Source organism: Lissotriton vulgaris, chromosome 3_1 (genome assembly GCF_964263255.1).
Source record: "Lissotriton vulgaris chromosome 3_1, aLisVul1.2, whole genome shotgun sequence".
Lineage (NCBI taxonomy): Eukaryota > Metazoa > Chordata > Amphibia > Caudata > Salamandridae > Lissotriton > Lissotriton vulgaris.
This window is the reverse complement of record NC_141689.1, coordinates 770888546-770907232: the sequence shown is the minus strand read 5'-3', so window position 1 is coordinate 770907232 and position 18687 is coordinate 770888546. Positions and strand designations below refer to the sequence as shown.

General features: G+C 41.4%; 1 protein-coding gene across 2 annotated transcripts in view; it reads left to right on the top strand.

Annotated features, from left to right (window-relative positions):
- The window catches only part of PPIC (peptidylprolyl isomerase C), a 100829-nt gene that overhangs the window by 61345 nt on the left and 20797 nt on the right, over positions 1-18687 (top strand). Inside the window, exons 2-4 of one of the 2 annotated variants that reach the window (XM_086961082.1) lie at positions 1290-1403; positions 4349-4442; positions 14721-14905. In XM_086961082.1, the coding sequence (XP_086817208.1) occupies positions 1290-1403; positions 4349-4442; positions 14721-14905 (393 nt within the window). The remainder of the gene's footprint in view (positions 1-1289; positions 1404-4348; positions 4443-14720; positions 14906-18687) is intronic. The other variant, XM_086961083.1, reaches the window with a different exon arrangement.

Sequence of the window (18687 nt, the reverse complement as noted above, 5' to 3'; positions counted from 1 at the left end):
AAGAGGTAATGTCTCATGGAAGTGGGTATGTGTAAATATTGATCTTTGGATGCTTTCAGCACCAGGGTGACTGCACAATTGCCTTGATTTTGTACTGCTTCATGGGTAGCTTCTGGAGGTTGAGGGTGGTGGGGTATTGTTTGCCACCCAGGAGTGATATGGGGAATGGGGCCGGGAAGAATGTCAAGTAATTTGTGAAGGACCTAACCATGGAGTGGGTATTGAGCAGTAAATGTTAAAAGTGCTACCTGCACCTCCTGTACTAATTTGTTGGGTGAGGATGTGAAAAATATATATATTTTCTATGTATCCAAATGTTGTTTTACAACCTCATAAATGGTTGAATATTCTTGATTTTGTTTTGGTAGCAGATTAAAGTTAATATTGTGTTTATATAGGATTTTGACCAGCACTCAGAACATTAAACTTGCTGGAATGACTTGGGGCTAGATGTAGGTAAAATAGATTTACCGATTTTTAATTACCGAATTTTACCGATTCGGTAATTAAAAATCGGTAAATCTAAGCTGTGGACATGTAGGTATTCCAGATGTGCTGGAATACCGATTCGGAAGTATTCGGTATTTACCGATTTGGTAAATACCGAATCGGTAATGCCCATACCGAATCGGTAAATACCGATTTCCACAAGGGTGCAGGGGGTGTCACTTTGACACCCTCTGGCACCCCCAAAACAGGCTTGGGTGCCATGTGGCAGGCATACATGCCCTAAGGGCAGGTGTGCCTGTCACATGGCATAGGTGTGCATGCACACATGTGCATGCACACCGGAATCGGTATTTTACCATCAAATTGGATTTGATGGTAAAATACCGATTCTGTAAGGCCTCTGGGACTCAGAAGAGTCCCACCTACATCTGGGAGCCTCAGATTCGGTAAATTTACCGAATCTTTATTTTACCGATTCGGTAAAATTACCGATTCGGTAATTTTACCGAATCGGTAAAAAAATGCCCCTTACATACCTGTCACCCATTTACCGATAGGTAACGGCCAAAATCGGCCGTTACCGAGCGGTAAATGGCCTGAAACGGCCACCTACATCTGGCCCAAAGTGTTTTCAAATACAGAAAATTCTCTACATCTGATTTCTCTCTGTTTAGATGTCCTCGTGTTTGTTAATCAACAATTCTACATTTATTTTAGGGGATATTTGGAAGGTGTTTCACTCCCTGTCTGCATTAGGGGAAATGTTAGCAACGACAACATTTATGCATTCTCCTTTTAAACCTTCTTTACTACCATTGTGCTTTTTGATCTGTTTACAGGTGTTTTTTGACATTAACATAGGAGACAAAGAAATTGGCAGAATTGTAATTGGTTTGTTTGGAAAAGTTGTACCTAAAACAGTAGAGAACTTCCTCGCACTGGCAGCTGGAGAGGTAAGCTGTATTTGTATATCCTGCAAAGTAATAAATCCATATCTTTTTGCAACAAAGGATATTTTAAATTCTTCATAGCGGTATGCTCGAACTACAACATTTTCCGAATACTCTTTTTCAGTTTTTTTCAAGGGTCATCAAACTAAAGCATTATTGCTCCAGACTTTGCCTGGCTGGCACAAAATATATAAAACTAAAGTCTTGTCCTTTAACTGATGTCAGAGGCAGGGCTAAGTTAGGGTCACAGAGTCGTCTGAAGTTTGTATCAAAGTTGCAATATCCAAATGCCTGTGAACAATTGAGAGCCTCATTCAATATTGGAGGGAATGTTACATCCTTTATTTTCTGAAGATGTGACCCTAGGGTCGTGGAAAGAGGGGACACAGCTCCTAATACTTCCTGGCAACTGCGTTGAGTAGTGTGACTAGAATGCTTCTGAGTGCTGAAGATGCTGCATCTTGATATTCTGTGTTGTAGTCCCTTCGAGTCATGGGCTTAGTGTATCTTGAATATTATGCCTTCAATTCCCTCACCTCTTCTCCCCGGTGCTCCCACTGCTCCTCTTAAATTCTGTGTCGGTCCACATCATCTTCTGGCTCCAGTCCGAAACTGAGCTCTTTTGATACTTTCCCCAGCTTATTGAAAGGATCCTCTTCCTAGCTCACATACTGAATGTTGTTGTGGAATTCTCCCATTCGTCTTGAGTATGACTTCCATCATTCTCATAGGTGCCTGGAGAAAATGAGTCTCTCTCCTGTAACTAATGGGAGAGTGAAAGCATGAGGGTGACGGAGGACATGTGGGCATTATTGTACCTTTAACGATATAAAACAAATATCTTTACAACTTCCATGGAGCTAGTAAATACATTTTAGGAACTATGATTCCTTTGAAAAATCAATATGTTGCTTGTAGTGATATCAGCAAGTTTCTTAGAGTACAATACGAGACAACAAAAGTTGCCAGTGTATTATACCAGTCAATCATGTCATAGGTCCAAGTAGGAGGTTTCTTACAATTGGTCTGTGCCAGCTTCTCCAAGGAGGAGTCCGACCAGTCTTCTGGTGTATATGAAACATGGCTGACTTCAACCTCCCTTGTGAGTACCAAGTCCAAAATATGTCCTTTCAAATGAGTGGCAAAGGTAGATGCTTGTTTAAATGGTCTTCTAAGGTGTTCACTAACACTAGTGCAATCTTGTCCTGCAGATCGTAACACGACAAAAAATTAAATGGTCCATGTTAATTAATTTAAAATTAAGCAACCTTATAGGACTGCGATGTTCCAAAAGCATTTTTTTTATATCTCTTACCTGTTTGGGATGTCGTTAAGTGAGTACAAATACAACCAACTCAAAGACTGAAACTCTCAATCATATTTTAAAATAGCTTATTGATCTACATATGTAAACCTGAAGTTTTTCTTTTTGCTAGAAATGACACTGAATCCACTGTTCTTCCATATAGACTGATCTATCCCTATCATAGCGTCAGTCAGGATTGGAAAATAAGTGATGTAGCACTGTGATCTCACTGGTCATATTTGTATAACAGAAGCATATGTAGAGCACTGATTAAGATCGTGTTATAATCCTCAAACATGTATGTTGAACTTGAGCCTGCATTAATTAGTGCATGCTTATACTTGTCTGGTCATTGTCTTCTTTCTGGAAAAACAGTATTTGAACAGTAGGTTAGACACTGCCAACTCTTCCCAAGTCACTGGTGCATCATAATTATGCTTCTAAAGAAACACTTGACGCTCCAGAAGTCTAGAAACTATAGAAACGACTACCTTCAACTGATCACAGTCCAGACGGCTACCAATTTAACTTTCAGTTTCAGTTGAGGGATTAGATCACCACTGCGTACAATAATAGTGAAACTACTATTCTCTACCATTGGCCTTACTTAATACCCACCCCCTCATTACTAACAGACAAGAAGGCACTGACAACAATAACTTCCTAACTGGTGACAAAAATATGATGTTGCCAGCTTTAGCAAATAGAGAGTGAGGGTTAGTGGGATCCTCGGGACGCCGTGTAGGACGAATGGTCCAGGTTTGGTTGCGGACGTCATGGTTTGGCGCAAGTGTGACTAGAGCCAGCGCCCTTCCCTACGGTGTCCGTGGGGCACGACTGAATGTAGTTTCCAATTATTCCTTTCACAGAAGGCTGGAAGGTTACCACACTGTAAGTAAACGGTGCGGTTCGCGATTGACCCAGAGTAGGGTGCACCTTAGCACGTGTATACTGCCCGGGCCATCCTATCAGGTCCTGATGAAAAAATTGTAATACCATGCAAAGGTTCAAACATGTAGACCACCACTATCACTCTCTTTAAAACATAGACACTGCAGGCCAATTTAACCTAAATTTGGTGTCTCACTTTTTGTTTTTAACCATTGCCTTATTGCTCCATATTGAACTTTTAGAGAGTTAAATAAAGACAACTTTTAATCTCACACCACCACTGCCGATAATCCTATCCTGCTCCACTGCCATCGGGTGTTGAAGCACACCCGGGTGGCATTAGCCCACTTGGGTGGGACCCCTATGATGAAGCATGTCACCAACTAGGTTGGCGAGTGAGGGGTCTTTTAAAAAGGAAACTTTTTTTCTTTTTTTCCCTTAGGTACCTTCTCGTCGGATATCTTTTTTATCTACGGGGTTACTCCTTTGCTTTTTTTCAGACTAATACATATGTGTCCAACAATGGCCAGATCCAGAACAGATATACAAACTAATTAATGTCTGATTATATAAAGGGGTTGCCGTTAGATTTTATGCAAAATTGATCCCATGGTGAGCTCTTGAACATCTGGCATGGATCCAGTACAACTAGACCCATAGTGGGCATTCCTGACATATGAAATGAGATATGCTACCTTAAAATATTCACATTCAAAAGCAAATTATATTTGCCATTTTTGCATCTTTTCAGAAAGGATATGGCTACAAGGGATCTAAATTTCACAGAGTTATCAAAGATTTTATGATCCAAGGAGGAGACTATGAAGCTGGAGATGGAACTGGAGGTATGTTTTGCAGTTTTTATTCTGATTACCTTCTGCATCCTTTAGAATTGTAATTTCTTCTTGAGTCCATCTGTTTGTCATTGGCAAGACAGGCACTGAACCAAGATTGTGCACAGAAGTTCACTAAGTGGTAAGGAAATTGGAACTGGCTGTCAACAACCAAACCTTTGTGAAAAACTCTAGTTATTCATGAGTTAGATACCAGAAGGTCCTTCTAATCTATTTATAGGTACTCCAGATCGGAGTCTTGATTTCTGAAAGGTATTGCAGATGACTTTAAAGCAAGACTTTTTGCAGTTTCAGCTAATAAAGAGTTGTGTTGGTTCAATCCCAGAATGACCATCTGAGTCCTACATTTAAGGTGGCCTGGATACATTGGATTTCATAGTTAAGAGAGCTATTACTGGAGTTGCTACAGCAGCCTAAGAGTTAAAAACATGCCTGCCACTGCCTTGCAAAGTGGGAAATAGTCAAGATTCAATATTTAAAACCCAAATAACAAACAGATGAAACTTGAGTATTTAGTGTTCTCAATGAATGGGGTCAGAATTGGGGTATGGCTAGAGGATGGACTTTCCAGAATCACAATGTTAGGCTTGTTCAGTTGAGTTATTTTCTCGTCGAAAGCAAGGGAGATAATGTTGCTGTTTAAAATTTTGCTGGGCGATTCCTGTCATGAGGTTATTGGTCAAGACATGTTAGGAACCACATCTTTTGGAAGGTATTTATTTTGACAATAGATTCAAGAAAGGAGCTAGTGACATGCAATTAGTGACATCACATATAGTAAGAATTACACCTGTAGAAAGGAGTATGACATACTGTTTTCTGATCTCACTGTTAACAGGTCACTAAGCCAAACAAACTGAAAGAGAAAATGGGCAATAAATTAAGCATGTCACATTGGATATAACCCAGTTAATGTTAGACTAGTCAAGAGTAGCATAATCAATCACAGGATATTTGGTGTACTGAAATCAGACCAAATAAGCCGATTGTAGTCAGAGAGCTTTGTAGAGTTCAGAAAAAAGACATGCATTTAGTCTGGGTGCCCTTTAGGGACTTTAATAGTAGGATAACAATGAGCTTCAAAATATTAGATGCAGTAGTAATCCTCGTGTGATGTTCGATAAAGTTTCTTCAGCTTGGGAAGATATTCTTACCTCCCCCAGAGTTCTGCTTTCTTCACATTATGCCTGCTAAAGTTACACATATTACTGTGGGTATTTAAATACTGCACTAAAGTACATGTTGAAAGACAATGTTGTATATTAAGGGCTAAAAAGACATGTTTTTATGAGATAGATTCTTTAATCTCCGTTCATTACATTGAAGTGTGCAAATTGTTTACAATCAAACTGGATTAGGAAGGATATTAACAGTCATGCAAATAAAGTAACTGATCTTTTATTATGCATAACAACTGTTTCTGTATGGTGCTCATGCTGCTTTCCTGTGACTTCTGAGCACCTTTTGAGGGGAAGGGCACAATGGCGTGGAGATTACAACGGAGAGGGAAATGGTTATCAACCACGGAATAAAAACCTAGTTGCAAGAAAGTAAGGAGGCGGGTTGCTGGGATACAGTCCATATGTCTGTTGTAATTGGCATTTTCCAGGTCTGTCAAGTACTTTGCAGTCTGATTTGAGTCTGAAAAGTGGTGATATGGATTTTGATTGTAGTGAGCCTTGTACTTATAGGTTTCGACCCTACATGGTAACAGCTTAATGAGTATTGTCTGGTGAGGCGAATTCTCATCAAGATCTACTCAATGCTGTAAAGCGGCAGGTGTAGTCAATGGCAACCAATAACATTAAGTAGTGTAACTCCGTCCACAAGCTGGTAAGAGGAGAGTCCTCACAAGAGTGGCAACAGGCACCACAGACACATTGGTTACTTTGTCCAAGTAGTCTCATCATTGATACTCACTCCCTGTCAAGCAAGGCAGTATAGTGTGTACCATTACATTACTTATACTTCAAGATATTAGGGGAATGAAAGCAGGCCTACTGCTGACTCTGTCCTTATCACTGTATATCTATGTGAAAGAGGAGAAAATGGAGTTCAGCCATTGCCATGTCATCAGTACTTCCTACTAATCAGTAGATAAAAAGATGATGTTTGGTATATGGTCTGTATTGCATCATCTGCACATATTAAAACCAAATGTACAGTGGTGGGCCTACTACTCTTGGAGTTGAGTGTGGTGGGGTGCATGTGGAAACACAACAAGTGATGGACCGAATGTGGATCAATGTCATACATTCCCCCAGTAAGTGGGGTGCATGTGGCCCAGTTTGGAGTGCCATAGTAGGAAGGATCTCAGGACATCAGTGGTATCCCAACCACCAGGATTGGGGCCCAGTAATCTCTGCATGCCCTGTGGCCCCCACACCAGTTCTGACGTTTTGTGGCAGTGGTGTAAGATCGGTAGATTCTAGCTCTAACTTTCTACAAAAAAGCAATAGGTTGACTAGAACACATGATTACCTCTTCACACGATTGGTTAATAGTAGGTTTGAGGTTTGTGGAAGTGGACTTTGATACCCTGTCTTAGATCAGTTAAGGGACCTGCGTTTGGAGAGAGGGTAGAAGGCTTCCGAAATCAAGGACAGGTAGGTGCTTGTGAGTTATGTTGGAGTCCAGATAGAGAAACTGGATGGTAGGTTGTAAGCAAGAAGTTGTAATGGGCTCTGGGCAAGATATCACCTTTGGAACCCAGAAAGGGAGTGCTGGCTCACTCAACCCCATAGGATAGGGTTTCCTTAGATACAGTGCAAGAATGTCTTCAAATATGCTTTCTGTGGTTTCCCCAAAGTTGTCTCAACCTTTGATTTCCAGAGCGCCACTCTCACCAACTCCCGGAGCTGTTGCTTTGAGATATCTAAGCCTACGAGAGACCCTAAACTTGCAATTGACCCTTCAGAGGGCTAAGGGTGAAAACTATGAGAAGGCCAGGTAGTTTAAGAAAGAGAAGCTGAGGTTAGCTCTCCAGAGCAGAAGAGACCAGAGGAATGGGGTTGAGAAGAAAAGAAAAGCAAGATGAGAGATAAAGGCAAGAAAAATAAAAGGACAGATAATTTGAGAAATGGAGAGGAGAGCCTTAGAAAAGGAGAAACTCAGGATTGAGGCAGAGAAAGCTACTTCTCCAATTTTGCAGAAAGAGATTGCGCTCATGTATGTGGAAGGCAAGGCTATTTTGGAATGGTTTGTGTGCTTTGAGATCACTTGTAGAGCACTGGCTTTGAATAATGTTTCTAAAGTAGCTGAATGAATGACATAAGCTCTGATCATGGTTTGCTCTGAAGCCAGCTGAGTACCTTCAGAAAGTCAGAGAGGATGGTTTCCAGTTTAAAACCTCTTTTCATGTGTTTCATGATTGGATGAGTATGTGAGAGTAATGGTGGCATAGGATTTTAAGTACTTTGGCCAATTAATATTCACAGGGAGACTCAAAGAAAAGAGTTCAACATCACTTACGCAATACTTGTTAGAACTGATAGAAGAGGATCCACAAAAACTTTCAGTGGTTAGCTAACCGGATAACACATGAGATAGAGTAACATAGGTCTAAATTTAAGGGAGAGAGGATTTCACAACAGACTGGTTCCAAGCTGGAAGGTAAAGACCAGCGTAATTCCCAAGAGTCCAAAATGGAACACAAGCAAAAAAGGACTATGGTTCCTAATCAGAAATAAAATAAGAAGGGATGGAAGGAAGTTTACTTCAGACCTAAAGTGGTGATTTGTTATAAGAGCCACATTGATGGGCATTACAGTAAAGACTGCATAAATAAAGATTCTGTACCAGCTATGACGTGCAGATCTATTTCCTCTTTTTATTGAGCCACTAGCAATAAAGATACACTCTAACACATCAATTCTGGTTCCGCTAACAGGAATGGCAAAAATTAAGCTGTTTGCCGATAATATGATTTTATAGCTAAATCCAGATAAGGCAAAAATACAGTCCCTGCTAGGGGAAATCCAGGCATTTAAAGCACGGGGGGTACAAGGTTAATCAGGCCAAGACAATGCTCCTTTTGCTTAATTCGGTGAAGGCTGATTTCTGCCTCTACGACCTATTAGATATTTGGGCTTATACGTTAATGCTGATTTTTATCAAATGTTTCAACTAAATTATGTGAATACTCCTAATAAAAGAAAAAAACTTTTAGCAAGATGGTTTCTTTTTCCTCTGTCTATAGTAGGCAGAGTTTCCCTCGTAAAAATGTCTATACTTTCCTTGCTGATATATCTGTTATTTAATCGTCCTTTAAAAATACCTATCTCATATTTTAATGAAGTGGAAAAAGTTATTCATGAGTTTCTATGGGGAAGAAAAAAACCTCGGATCAAACTATCCATTCTACAATTAGATGTAGAACAGGGGGGCTTGCACTTCCTCACTTTTCCACTTATTATCAAGCTGCGGTAGTTTACTAACACAGCAAGCAGCCCCTCTACTCGAAATTTGATACTTTTTTGTTAAGTCTTATGTTAACAGAAAGCGCAATCAAGTTACCAGCATTCTTGCGCACCACAAAATTACCTAAGAAAACAAGATATAAGGCTGTGAATATAATTGCAAATAGTACGCAACGTACAAAGTTCCAACATGTCACGCATACACCTCTCTTCAAGACTGAGTAATGGGGTCTCCAGCTTTCGTAAATGGGACTGCAGTCCTATAACAATCTAGGCTTTCGTAAGCTAATGTGACTTCTATAACTGTACCAACTTGATAAGCATGGGAATCATTTGTATTGCAATTTGAATCCTAAAGTCGAGATCTGTGGTTAAGCTTTAGGCAAATAACATGCTTTCTTATGAAAAATGATACTATAATTAATGAGAGGGAAAGATTTTTAAAAGCAGCCTTTGAGTTGAATTAAAGTGGTGTTGGAAATTGGTATCGTCTACTGGGCCAGGACATGAATAAGAGATTGGTTGAGGCAATGCTTCCTAAAATTGCTCAGGAAACTAATTGTCAGTTTGACATCCAGGAATGGCAGCGAGTGTGCGAGCTCGGGAATAAAGCTCTGAGGGCGGCCAAGTTCAAGAGAGTGTCTTTTCTTTCTAGATGGTTGGTCTATTATACTCCCCTCAGGCTATATAAATGGTGCCCATCAATCCCGAATGAATGTTTTAAATGTAACCTTGCTGGGGCAGGGGACTGGATACATATGTCCAAGACTGCAACAAGTTTGGCTGGAGGTGTTTAGGTTTATTAGCTGATGTATGCCTTTGGTTATCCTACCCTCAACATCATTGGCGTTATTTGGTTTTTCTCGCACAGGCAGTCAGCTTCCAAAACATCGGCAATACTTTGTTTTCATAGCTATAGCGATAGCCACATCCTTTGTGTTGCAAAACTGGAGATCAATGAGGGTACCTACAATGGGGCAGTAGCTTCCTAAGTTGGCCCGGACCTACCAATTTGAAGAGGCTTACACAAAAAGGGTCGAGCGCTTTGTAGGTTTAGGGCGACTTTAGATGGCTATGTTCTGGTCACACATGCAAATGAGAATGTGTAAAGCAGGCTATCCCCAATGTAACGAAATATGAGGTGTTTTAATCTATAAAGTATTTTTTATTCAATAGATCGATGCCTGTTTGTAGCAATATTTTTTGTACTGTTTTATCAGTATTTTAGGTATTATATATTTTGACATAGAATGCTGGTTATATATTATGTAAAATAGAATACGAATTCATGCTATTTATTGTCTAATGAATTATGAGATTGGGTATTATGAAACGTTTTCTTTTTTATGTACCATGATTATAATGTCTGCTGTTTTCCGCTCAATAATAAAAAAAATATTTTTAAAAAGAGATTCTCCCTTGAGCCAATAGAAGTCAGTGGCAATACGGCAATGGTGGATGTAGGGGTAATAAAGTGACAGGGTGCTTGATGCCATTTAGGGAATTACTTGATTATGGTTTGGTTAGAAGCAGGTCGCTTGGACCACAAGGATGACTGCTTGATCCATGCAGAGAACAACCATCACTGCCTCAATGTGTAAAGAGTCTAAGGGTAAGCTTAAGTTGAATGCTGAAAAGACAACATTTCTCACTGTAAGTAGGTGCACATATAAGTCTCCTATTGTCCAACTGAGTTGGGAAGTATACCATCACTGGCTAAATATGTAATGAGTCTGGGAGTAAAGATAGATAGCCAACGATCTATGTCTGCTAATGTTTTCAAAGTTGTTCCTATATATAACTTTCACATTAAAATCCTGAGAAGATCCTTCCTTACTTCTGTTTTGAAGGCAAGCATGCCTTAATCGAATCTCACCTGGACTATGCAAACTCTCTTTATTTGGAGCTACTCTAAAATTTGCTCCACAAGTTACAAATGGTCCAAAATACAGAATCCAGGCAAGTAATAGGTGCAACTTGTTTTGCTCGCACAAGTCCAATTTTGCAGAAGTTACAATAGCCTCCAATGAAACAATATATTAATTTCAAGATGCTCTGCACAAGTCCTTATCAGATGATGCTAAGCCATTTTCGCAGGAGGACCTTGCACTGTTCGTCAGCTAATTTAGTAATTGTTTCAAAATCTCCCAGGCACAAAATAGGTGGACATATGTTCTTGGCTTGTACTATGAAGCTTTCGAATTACTTTCCTGATAGCCTACACCTGTAAAAAATCATTAAGCAGATTTACACATTAACTGAAAACTATTTAAACAATCTTTCACAGTCTTATAGTCAATTGTTCTCGGTCTTTAAATTATTCTTAACATGTGGGAGGCACCCAGAGACCATAGGTGATAGTGCACTCTATAAATGTATATTAACATAACATGACAGCATCAAGTCAAGTGGCAAATCAACCTCAGCAGTGAAGCAACCTCGGCAACTAGGAAAATCTTGTGTTATCCAGGTCAGAGCTTTTGGCGCCAGAACTGCAGGCTTGAGAGGGGGGTCAACGAGAATATATACAACCTCGATGGACCCTTGCTTGCTTGGCCTTCTTGCCTACCCCCACTGGAGGACTTGGTGCTCCAGAGAATAGTGAGAAGGTGATCAATGTGATCTAATTGGCCTCCCTGACCTCTGCTCAATTGCAGTCAGCCTGAAATGACACCTAGGTCCAAGTCAACCGTGACTCTACTTTGGTGCTCTGGGTTTTTTTTGCCTCACTTTTTTAAAACTGATATTTCTTGCTCCCTGTATCCAATTTTGATATTTTTGGTTACTGTTTGCTTTGATTTTTCTAGATTGGTTTGGGAATTTTATTGCGTTGGTTTCTTGACGTTGAGATTGAACTTGTAACACATTTCTCTGGAGAATTACCTTCTGCTTTTACCAGTGCCAAGATTTTCTTGGAAATGTCATGTGACCTAACCAGATTGTGTTTATTAAGTTGATAGGGGCAAACCACATCCAAATTATTAGCCCAAATGCTGACAGATTTTCGTTCATTTTCGAAACTTTATGAAGAACACACAAATGATACACATGATTTAAGGCCCTTCTGCTTTTACCAGGTTCAGTACACCAAAGGCCAAGCATTGCATTTTTAATTGGCGATTCCCCACCTCTGCTGTGGAGTAACTAACAGAAGGAGGACTTGTTCATATCAGGCATTTCTCTTTCGGTCAGCAGAAGAGGTCTCGATACAGAGAATTGCATTCCAATATGCTTTTGTCTGTAGGGTCATGACATAGGAGAGGGAGTGCAACCCATTACGGCCATGTCCATAAGGATTCTTTGATTCTTGGCTGTTGCAAAAGACTGACAGATGCCTTCTTGCACTAAAAATACACTGATCTCACACTAGTGTCTGTTAGCAGACTTTTATCCAGAAATTAATCAACTGTTAATTCGTAAAGATGACATTGTGAATAATCCAGAAACACACCAGTCTCTTTTCCATTTTGGATTGGATCAATACGTTTCTCTTCTCTCTGTTCTTAATAAGGACAGGGCTTGAGGGTATATAGCCAAAGTAGGGGAGGTTCTAGCATGGAGGTTTATTTTCCTTTCTCCACTTCAACTTACTTCAGTCTTAGCAATTTAAAGAGGAGCCATCGATTTTCACCAAGTAAGATGACCTGAAAAGCCTATAATTCAGATGCATCGTTTCTCTCTGTGCAGTTCTTATTTACTTCTGCCAACCTTAACAAAAACTAGTTGCTCTGTCAACATCCTGAACATCGTCCCTCTTTTTGTTCTGGTTTCCCAGTCCCAGTAGACTGATACATAGTAAGAAGGGCAGAATTTCAGATGTTTTTCTTAATTTCCAAGCTGTTGGCCAACACCGCATGTTTGCAGTTGGCAAATAATTGACCGTTCCGCACTTCTAGGGAAGAAGTTGAATCTGTCAAAAATAAGCTGAGTAACATCCCAAATGTATATAGTTTTTAAAGTTAATATAACTCTTCTCTTTCAGTTTGTGTGGCTTAGAAACCCATTTCCGTTGGCATTCAATAAGCGTCAAAAGGCATGGCTTCCCTTTCTTGGTCACAAGTAATGGGCACAACATTTGTTCATTACGTTGCTGCAAAGGGGGTAGCCAGTGCTTAGAAAATTAGAAACATGATGTATGGTGGCCGGAAAGAAAAGTAGTCCGCTATAAGAGTGCACAATTTCCATCCAAATACATAAGCTCTTTAGATTTGTGCTCCTGTCACTCCCTGGGCAGCATGAGATGAGAGAACAACCCACAAACAGAACCGAAAATTCAAATTGAAATTAACAGGTTTCTCAGATTGGAGCCCATATTACACACATCTTTCTGACAGCAGTAAACCTGCATCCTTTGTACGATTACAGTCCCAGTACTTTGTCACCACAGGTGGATGAACAATACATCAGAGGAGCAGCAGTTGTTTTAATCTTGTTGTTTGGCACTAGGAAATCTGATTTTAATGTGCATGGAGGACTGATAGCATGACCATATTGGGGATGCTATTGACATTATCCGGAGCCTTTATCAATCAAACACACCTTACAGGTGCACGTGTTGCCTCTATGGCAAATCTTTTACATTAAAAACAAACCACAAACAGAAGGAGTGAGATGAGAAAGAGACCTTGCTAAAGCTTCCTCCCTATGACTGTCACACAAAAGTATGGCAATGCTAAAGAAACGCGTTCTTTGGTTGTATAAGGTGCATATCCAGATCTTTCTGGGATGTTAAAACAGTCCCCACCTACAGATTGTGGGATGCTTCATCATCCTGCCTGACTTCATGCTGACTATTATCATGTCAGGAAAGGCTCACCAAGCTGATATGGGAGCTCTAAATCTTATATTTGGGGATCAGAGTTTTATATACGAGAACATTTTAAATTGTATATTAACTATAAATGACTGATTTTCTATTGGGGCAGCTGCCAAGGGCAAAAATAAATTGTGGGTGGCAAAGAAAATTGGCTTGTTATCCTTAAAGTTTCAATCAAAGTGTTTGAGTCTACTCTGACAGTCACTGTGGGTTATGAGACTTTCGTTAGGCCTGTAAGATCCCTGTGGTATACTGTATCTCACTTCTTACTTATTTCCTGATTTGGCAGTAAATGCAATACAAACAAGCAACAAATAAGTATGTACAGATACTCAATCCTAATTTCTCTGGGATTTCCCTGTAAATAGACAAGGAAACACTAATTATACATATAATATTGAAAATATATTTCGCATGCAGATGCATTCCACTTTTGTCAAAAGGTTCAATTTATCAACTATTAGGATGCTGTCTATCCATGCACCCACTACCAAACTCATACGTGAATTGCACTGGCTAAAAATTGAGAATAGAATTAAATTTAAATCACTATGCTTTATGCATAAAATCTCTGCAAACAAAGCTCCTAAATATCTGCAAAGTCTGGTACAACGTTACCGTCCATTTAGGACGCTGAGATCTGCAACAGCGAACAAATTTGCTGTGCCCAAAATAAGACTATCACGTATGGGAGGCAGATCCTTTGCCTACCTTGGTCCCTCTCTGTGGAACTCCATGCCACAATCTGTGCGCTCAGAGGCTAATTACATCCGATTCAGAAAAGCCATTAAAACCTGGCTGTTCAACATCTAAGCCAGCTGTCCTTCTCTCTACACTGAATCACAAGCGCCGGGAAACCCTTTGTTGGGTAGCTGTTTGCGCTATACAAACTAAACAAACTAAACTAAACTAAACTATCTGTAATGATGATATCAGAGTATATTTCAAACTAATGTGTTTTTTTATTGTTGAATAAAACACAATTTCAAGGTCTAAAAAGGATTTATGCAGCTTGAACTGCTTTTCTTCCCCCAGGTAGCAGCATATATGGAAAAACATTCCCAGATGAGAACTTCAAGCTGAAACACTACGGGATTGGCTGGATCAGCATGGCTAATGCCGGGCCCGATACCAATGGGTCACAGTTCTTTATAACTACAACCAAACCTTCTTGGCTGGACGGGAAACACGTGGTTTTTGGCAAAATCCTGGAGGGCATGGTGGGTAATATCTTGAAATATGCTTATCCTTACAATGTGTTTGACACATTTGTCATTGGCGTTTTATCTTTTTCTCCCTATAAGAGATACAGCAGTTTCATGCAGATAGTCTAAATAGTACCAATGTATTGCATGTGGTTTACAGTGGATTTTGACGTACATGCATGATAGGATTCCAAAAGGTCCTGTTCCTAGACTGCACTATCGTCTTCAAAATCCTAGATTGCCAGAACAGCACCCAAATGTTGCAGTAGTTTGAGAGATTTTCTGGATCAAGTTTCAGCTGTTTAATAAATGGGGTTACCTCAGATTCAATAAAGAACAATGCTGATTCAAGTATAAAGAGTTTTATAGTGGGGAGAAGGTAAAGAGATGGGTACATTTTCAGATGTGTGCCAAGAAAACTGATTTTTAGTGGAAACGTGAGGGAAAATATTTGGATCCATATGAAATTATTATGATTGGTTTAAAGGTGGTGGAAATGGATTAGAGCTACATTATAAAATAGGATGGTAACTATGAAAATTAAGATGGGGCTGATTTTATACATTTGGGTTTGTCTTGGTGTGTGTGTGCGTGTAGGAGGGTTTGTGAAATTGTCACGAAAGTGACATTTGTGGTGTACTGGAGTGTGGTTGTGCTGGTCTGGAAAGTGGTATGTGGTGCATTGTATTGTGTTGTGGTTATTTCCGTGTCATAAATACCGGATGATAAAAAGTATGATGTCAAGGGAAGGTTAAAGTTGCAATGGTTCCACTGTCTCATTTAGTACCACTGTCGATCTTCTCTGTAGAATTCAATGTGGTGTATCAGGAAAAAAGAAGACCATATTTCAGGATTATGTATGCATGCTGGATCTCAGCATTAGTTCACAAATGTTACCCTCCCATGTTGTAACATTCAACTCCACCTGGGTGTAATGGCCCAGCAAAAAGCTAGACTTCCTGCAACATTTAACAGTTACACACAAAATTACTCAATTATTAGAGCAAACATGTTTTACAACACATACATTAAGTACCGAATGCAACATACAACAATTTGGATTCTTATTACAGCAAGTCAGAAATAAACAACAACAGCCATGAAAATGGTTATTTGCACATCATTAGTATTGGAAACCTATGAAGGCCACTTGGTACACACATTTGAGGGTATAACGGTGCAAACACATTTTTTAAGCAAATGCTCCAGATAGAGAAGTGAAAGTCATTGGTGTGTTATCCCAGGAAAAGTCAACGCCGACACGTTTCGAGCCCCAGATTTGATCCAGTCACATGCCCCAAAGAGAACCCTGTGAGTGATTGAGGGGCTCGCCTGGGCAGTGCATGTGCTGTTCTACGAGCCATGCTGTATTGGAATATGTTCTTGAAGCCCTGCTCACTCTCCACCCATATTTGTCATTAGCTTGAGTCATTGTCCTTTGTAAATGCTGGCTTCTGATTCGCTGTAAGGCATGCTAGTCCCTGCTTGGTACCACCTTGTCTTCATTTGTAACCTCCCATGAGGACTGGCCCTTTTACTTCAGTTGTTACACAGTACGTCTTTTTTAGTCTGTAAGCACTATTTTCTTTAATTTCCCTAACTGCAGGAGGGTCTCTCTTGCGCAGTTTTGACCAACGGCTTGTTTATTTCACTTGTAGCAAACGGGGAGCTCTTCAGTGGCCTGGGAGACTGAAGGAAGCAACTCGGCGATGCCTTCATGCATTTGGAATGTAATAGGTCTCACATTAGCAAGAGTTTGAGCTATTGGCATTGTATATGACAATGCCTTTTATTTATGTTTTAAAAACTAAACCATAAATGATAGGCATTGGGGGGGAGGAGCCAAGATGGCGACCGGATCGGACGTGTAGTCCCTCGGCTCCGGAGACCGTCTCCTTCTTTGTGTCTATCCTGCCGGCGATCCTGTTTTTAGAAGGCACATTGCGGAAGCCGATATGCTCAGGCGGCCCGTGGAGAAATCCTGAGGCTTGTGATCCCTTGCAAGCGGGTGTACTGTCCGACTGAAGTTTGCGGCCCGCAGCGGACCCGAGACCGGGGCCTCGATTGGACGCTGGGGCCGGCTGCCGGGTGAACAACACCGGGCGTCAGCAGCTGTTTGGAACCGGTCGGACCACTCCCATTAGATGCGGCCGAATTTGGAACGCGCGCCCCACTGGACTGCAGGTACTGAGTTGGATGTGCCTGGCGAGTTATCCGGGGGGATTGCACGAGTGCAGAAACCCACACTGCGATTGCGGAGGAATGCTTGAACACAGCCCCGCTAGCAGCGGGAGGCTCCCGAATTTTCTACCCCTTCAACATCGAGCGGGGCGGCTTGTTTAAGGGACAATGCCTATGGCCACTCTTCGGACCTGTTTTGCGCCCTTCCTTGAGGTGTAAACCTGAGGCCCATTGTCGGCAGCCCTGCATTACTCGAGGTGTTTCCATTGGTGATCGCGAAGCGCATAATGGAGGGCAGCCTAGGGGAGCCTGTGCCATGGAGTGATCGTGGACGTGTGGTGCAAGGGGACTCGATCGGAAGGGAGCCTGGAACTGTTTGGGGCTATGGAGACCTGTTGGCGGCTATTGACTCCCTTCGTCACGATGTGTTGCACTCTGCACGAACCCTGATCGGCAAGGTGGACGCTATACTAAGTGCTCCTGGATGCTTGAAAATGGCTGCCTCGCCGGACTGTAGCGGTGTTCTTTGTTCCACGTCTGACTGCGACAAGATGGCGGCTTTGCGTAGTGGTGATGGCTCAGTGACCCCAGGTCCCGGGGTAACTCGTGCTGCTGATGGTTACTGCCCGGGCCGAAGTGAACACCACGGACTGCAATCACGACGGGAGTTTTCTCCCTGCACCGTGTCCCCCTCTACCCGAAGATGGCTCCAGAAGGGGCCGGACATTGAGACTTTATTTCCTGGATCGGTCTCGCTCTGTGCCACAAGTGTGGTGTACTTTTGGTCCAGCATGATAACATTGGTCCTGTGTATACACGACATGGTTGAGTGCTCAAGTCAATGTTTCCCGTTTGGACTATCTTGCACGTCTCCCTGGGCTATCTGGGTTTCCGTGGTTCGCAGTGGTAGAGGAGAGAGAACGGGCCAGGGGTGAACATTTATTCTTATGGTTTGGTGGTTTCCTGTTGCTGACCTGGGCATGTGGATGGTGTGTTGCTGCCTTTTACTGCGCTGTGTGTCGATTCTGTACCTCCAATTTACTCTGATTGTACTGATTAATATCGCCGGGCTTTCTACATTGTGTTGTTAGTGAACTTGTGGGATAGTGTAGCCGGGGGACGGGTGGTGGGCTCCTCCCCGCCTTTCTTTATTTACTGAGAGTTATAGATTAGGATTCTTTTCTTACTCTCTATATTTCGGGACTCCTTTTACTGGGCGACAGGCACACTGCTAGGGGGGGTTAGGCCGTAGCCAGCTGCAGGGGTGCAGGGCGGGGGGTGGACGGGGGGGGGGTTTGTTTTTTGTTTTTGGTTCTATGGGCCTTCTATTCTTTTTCTTTTTCCTTCTTTTCTGGGTTTAGACGTTTCTACATGTGTGGTAGGCAGCGATTCTGGCATTTTATTACATTTTGTATTTGTCTATCCTGTTCCTACGAGGCAGGAACCTACTCGTTGTTCTGCAATATCCTGCTTATGTCTATCCTTCAGAAAAAACCTTTGAAAATTAGACCTCAGTATCTCTGTACCATATCCTTTGCGCCTTTCTCTGTTGCAATGTACTGTATCTGCGAGCCCTCGGGCTCCTTGCTGAACTGTATGTGCGATTTTCGTTCAAT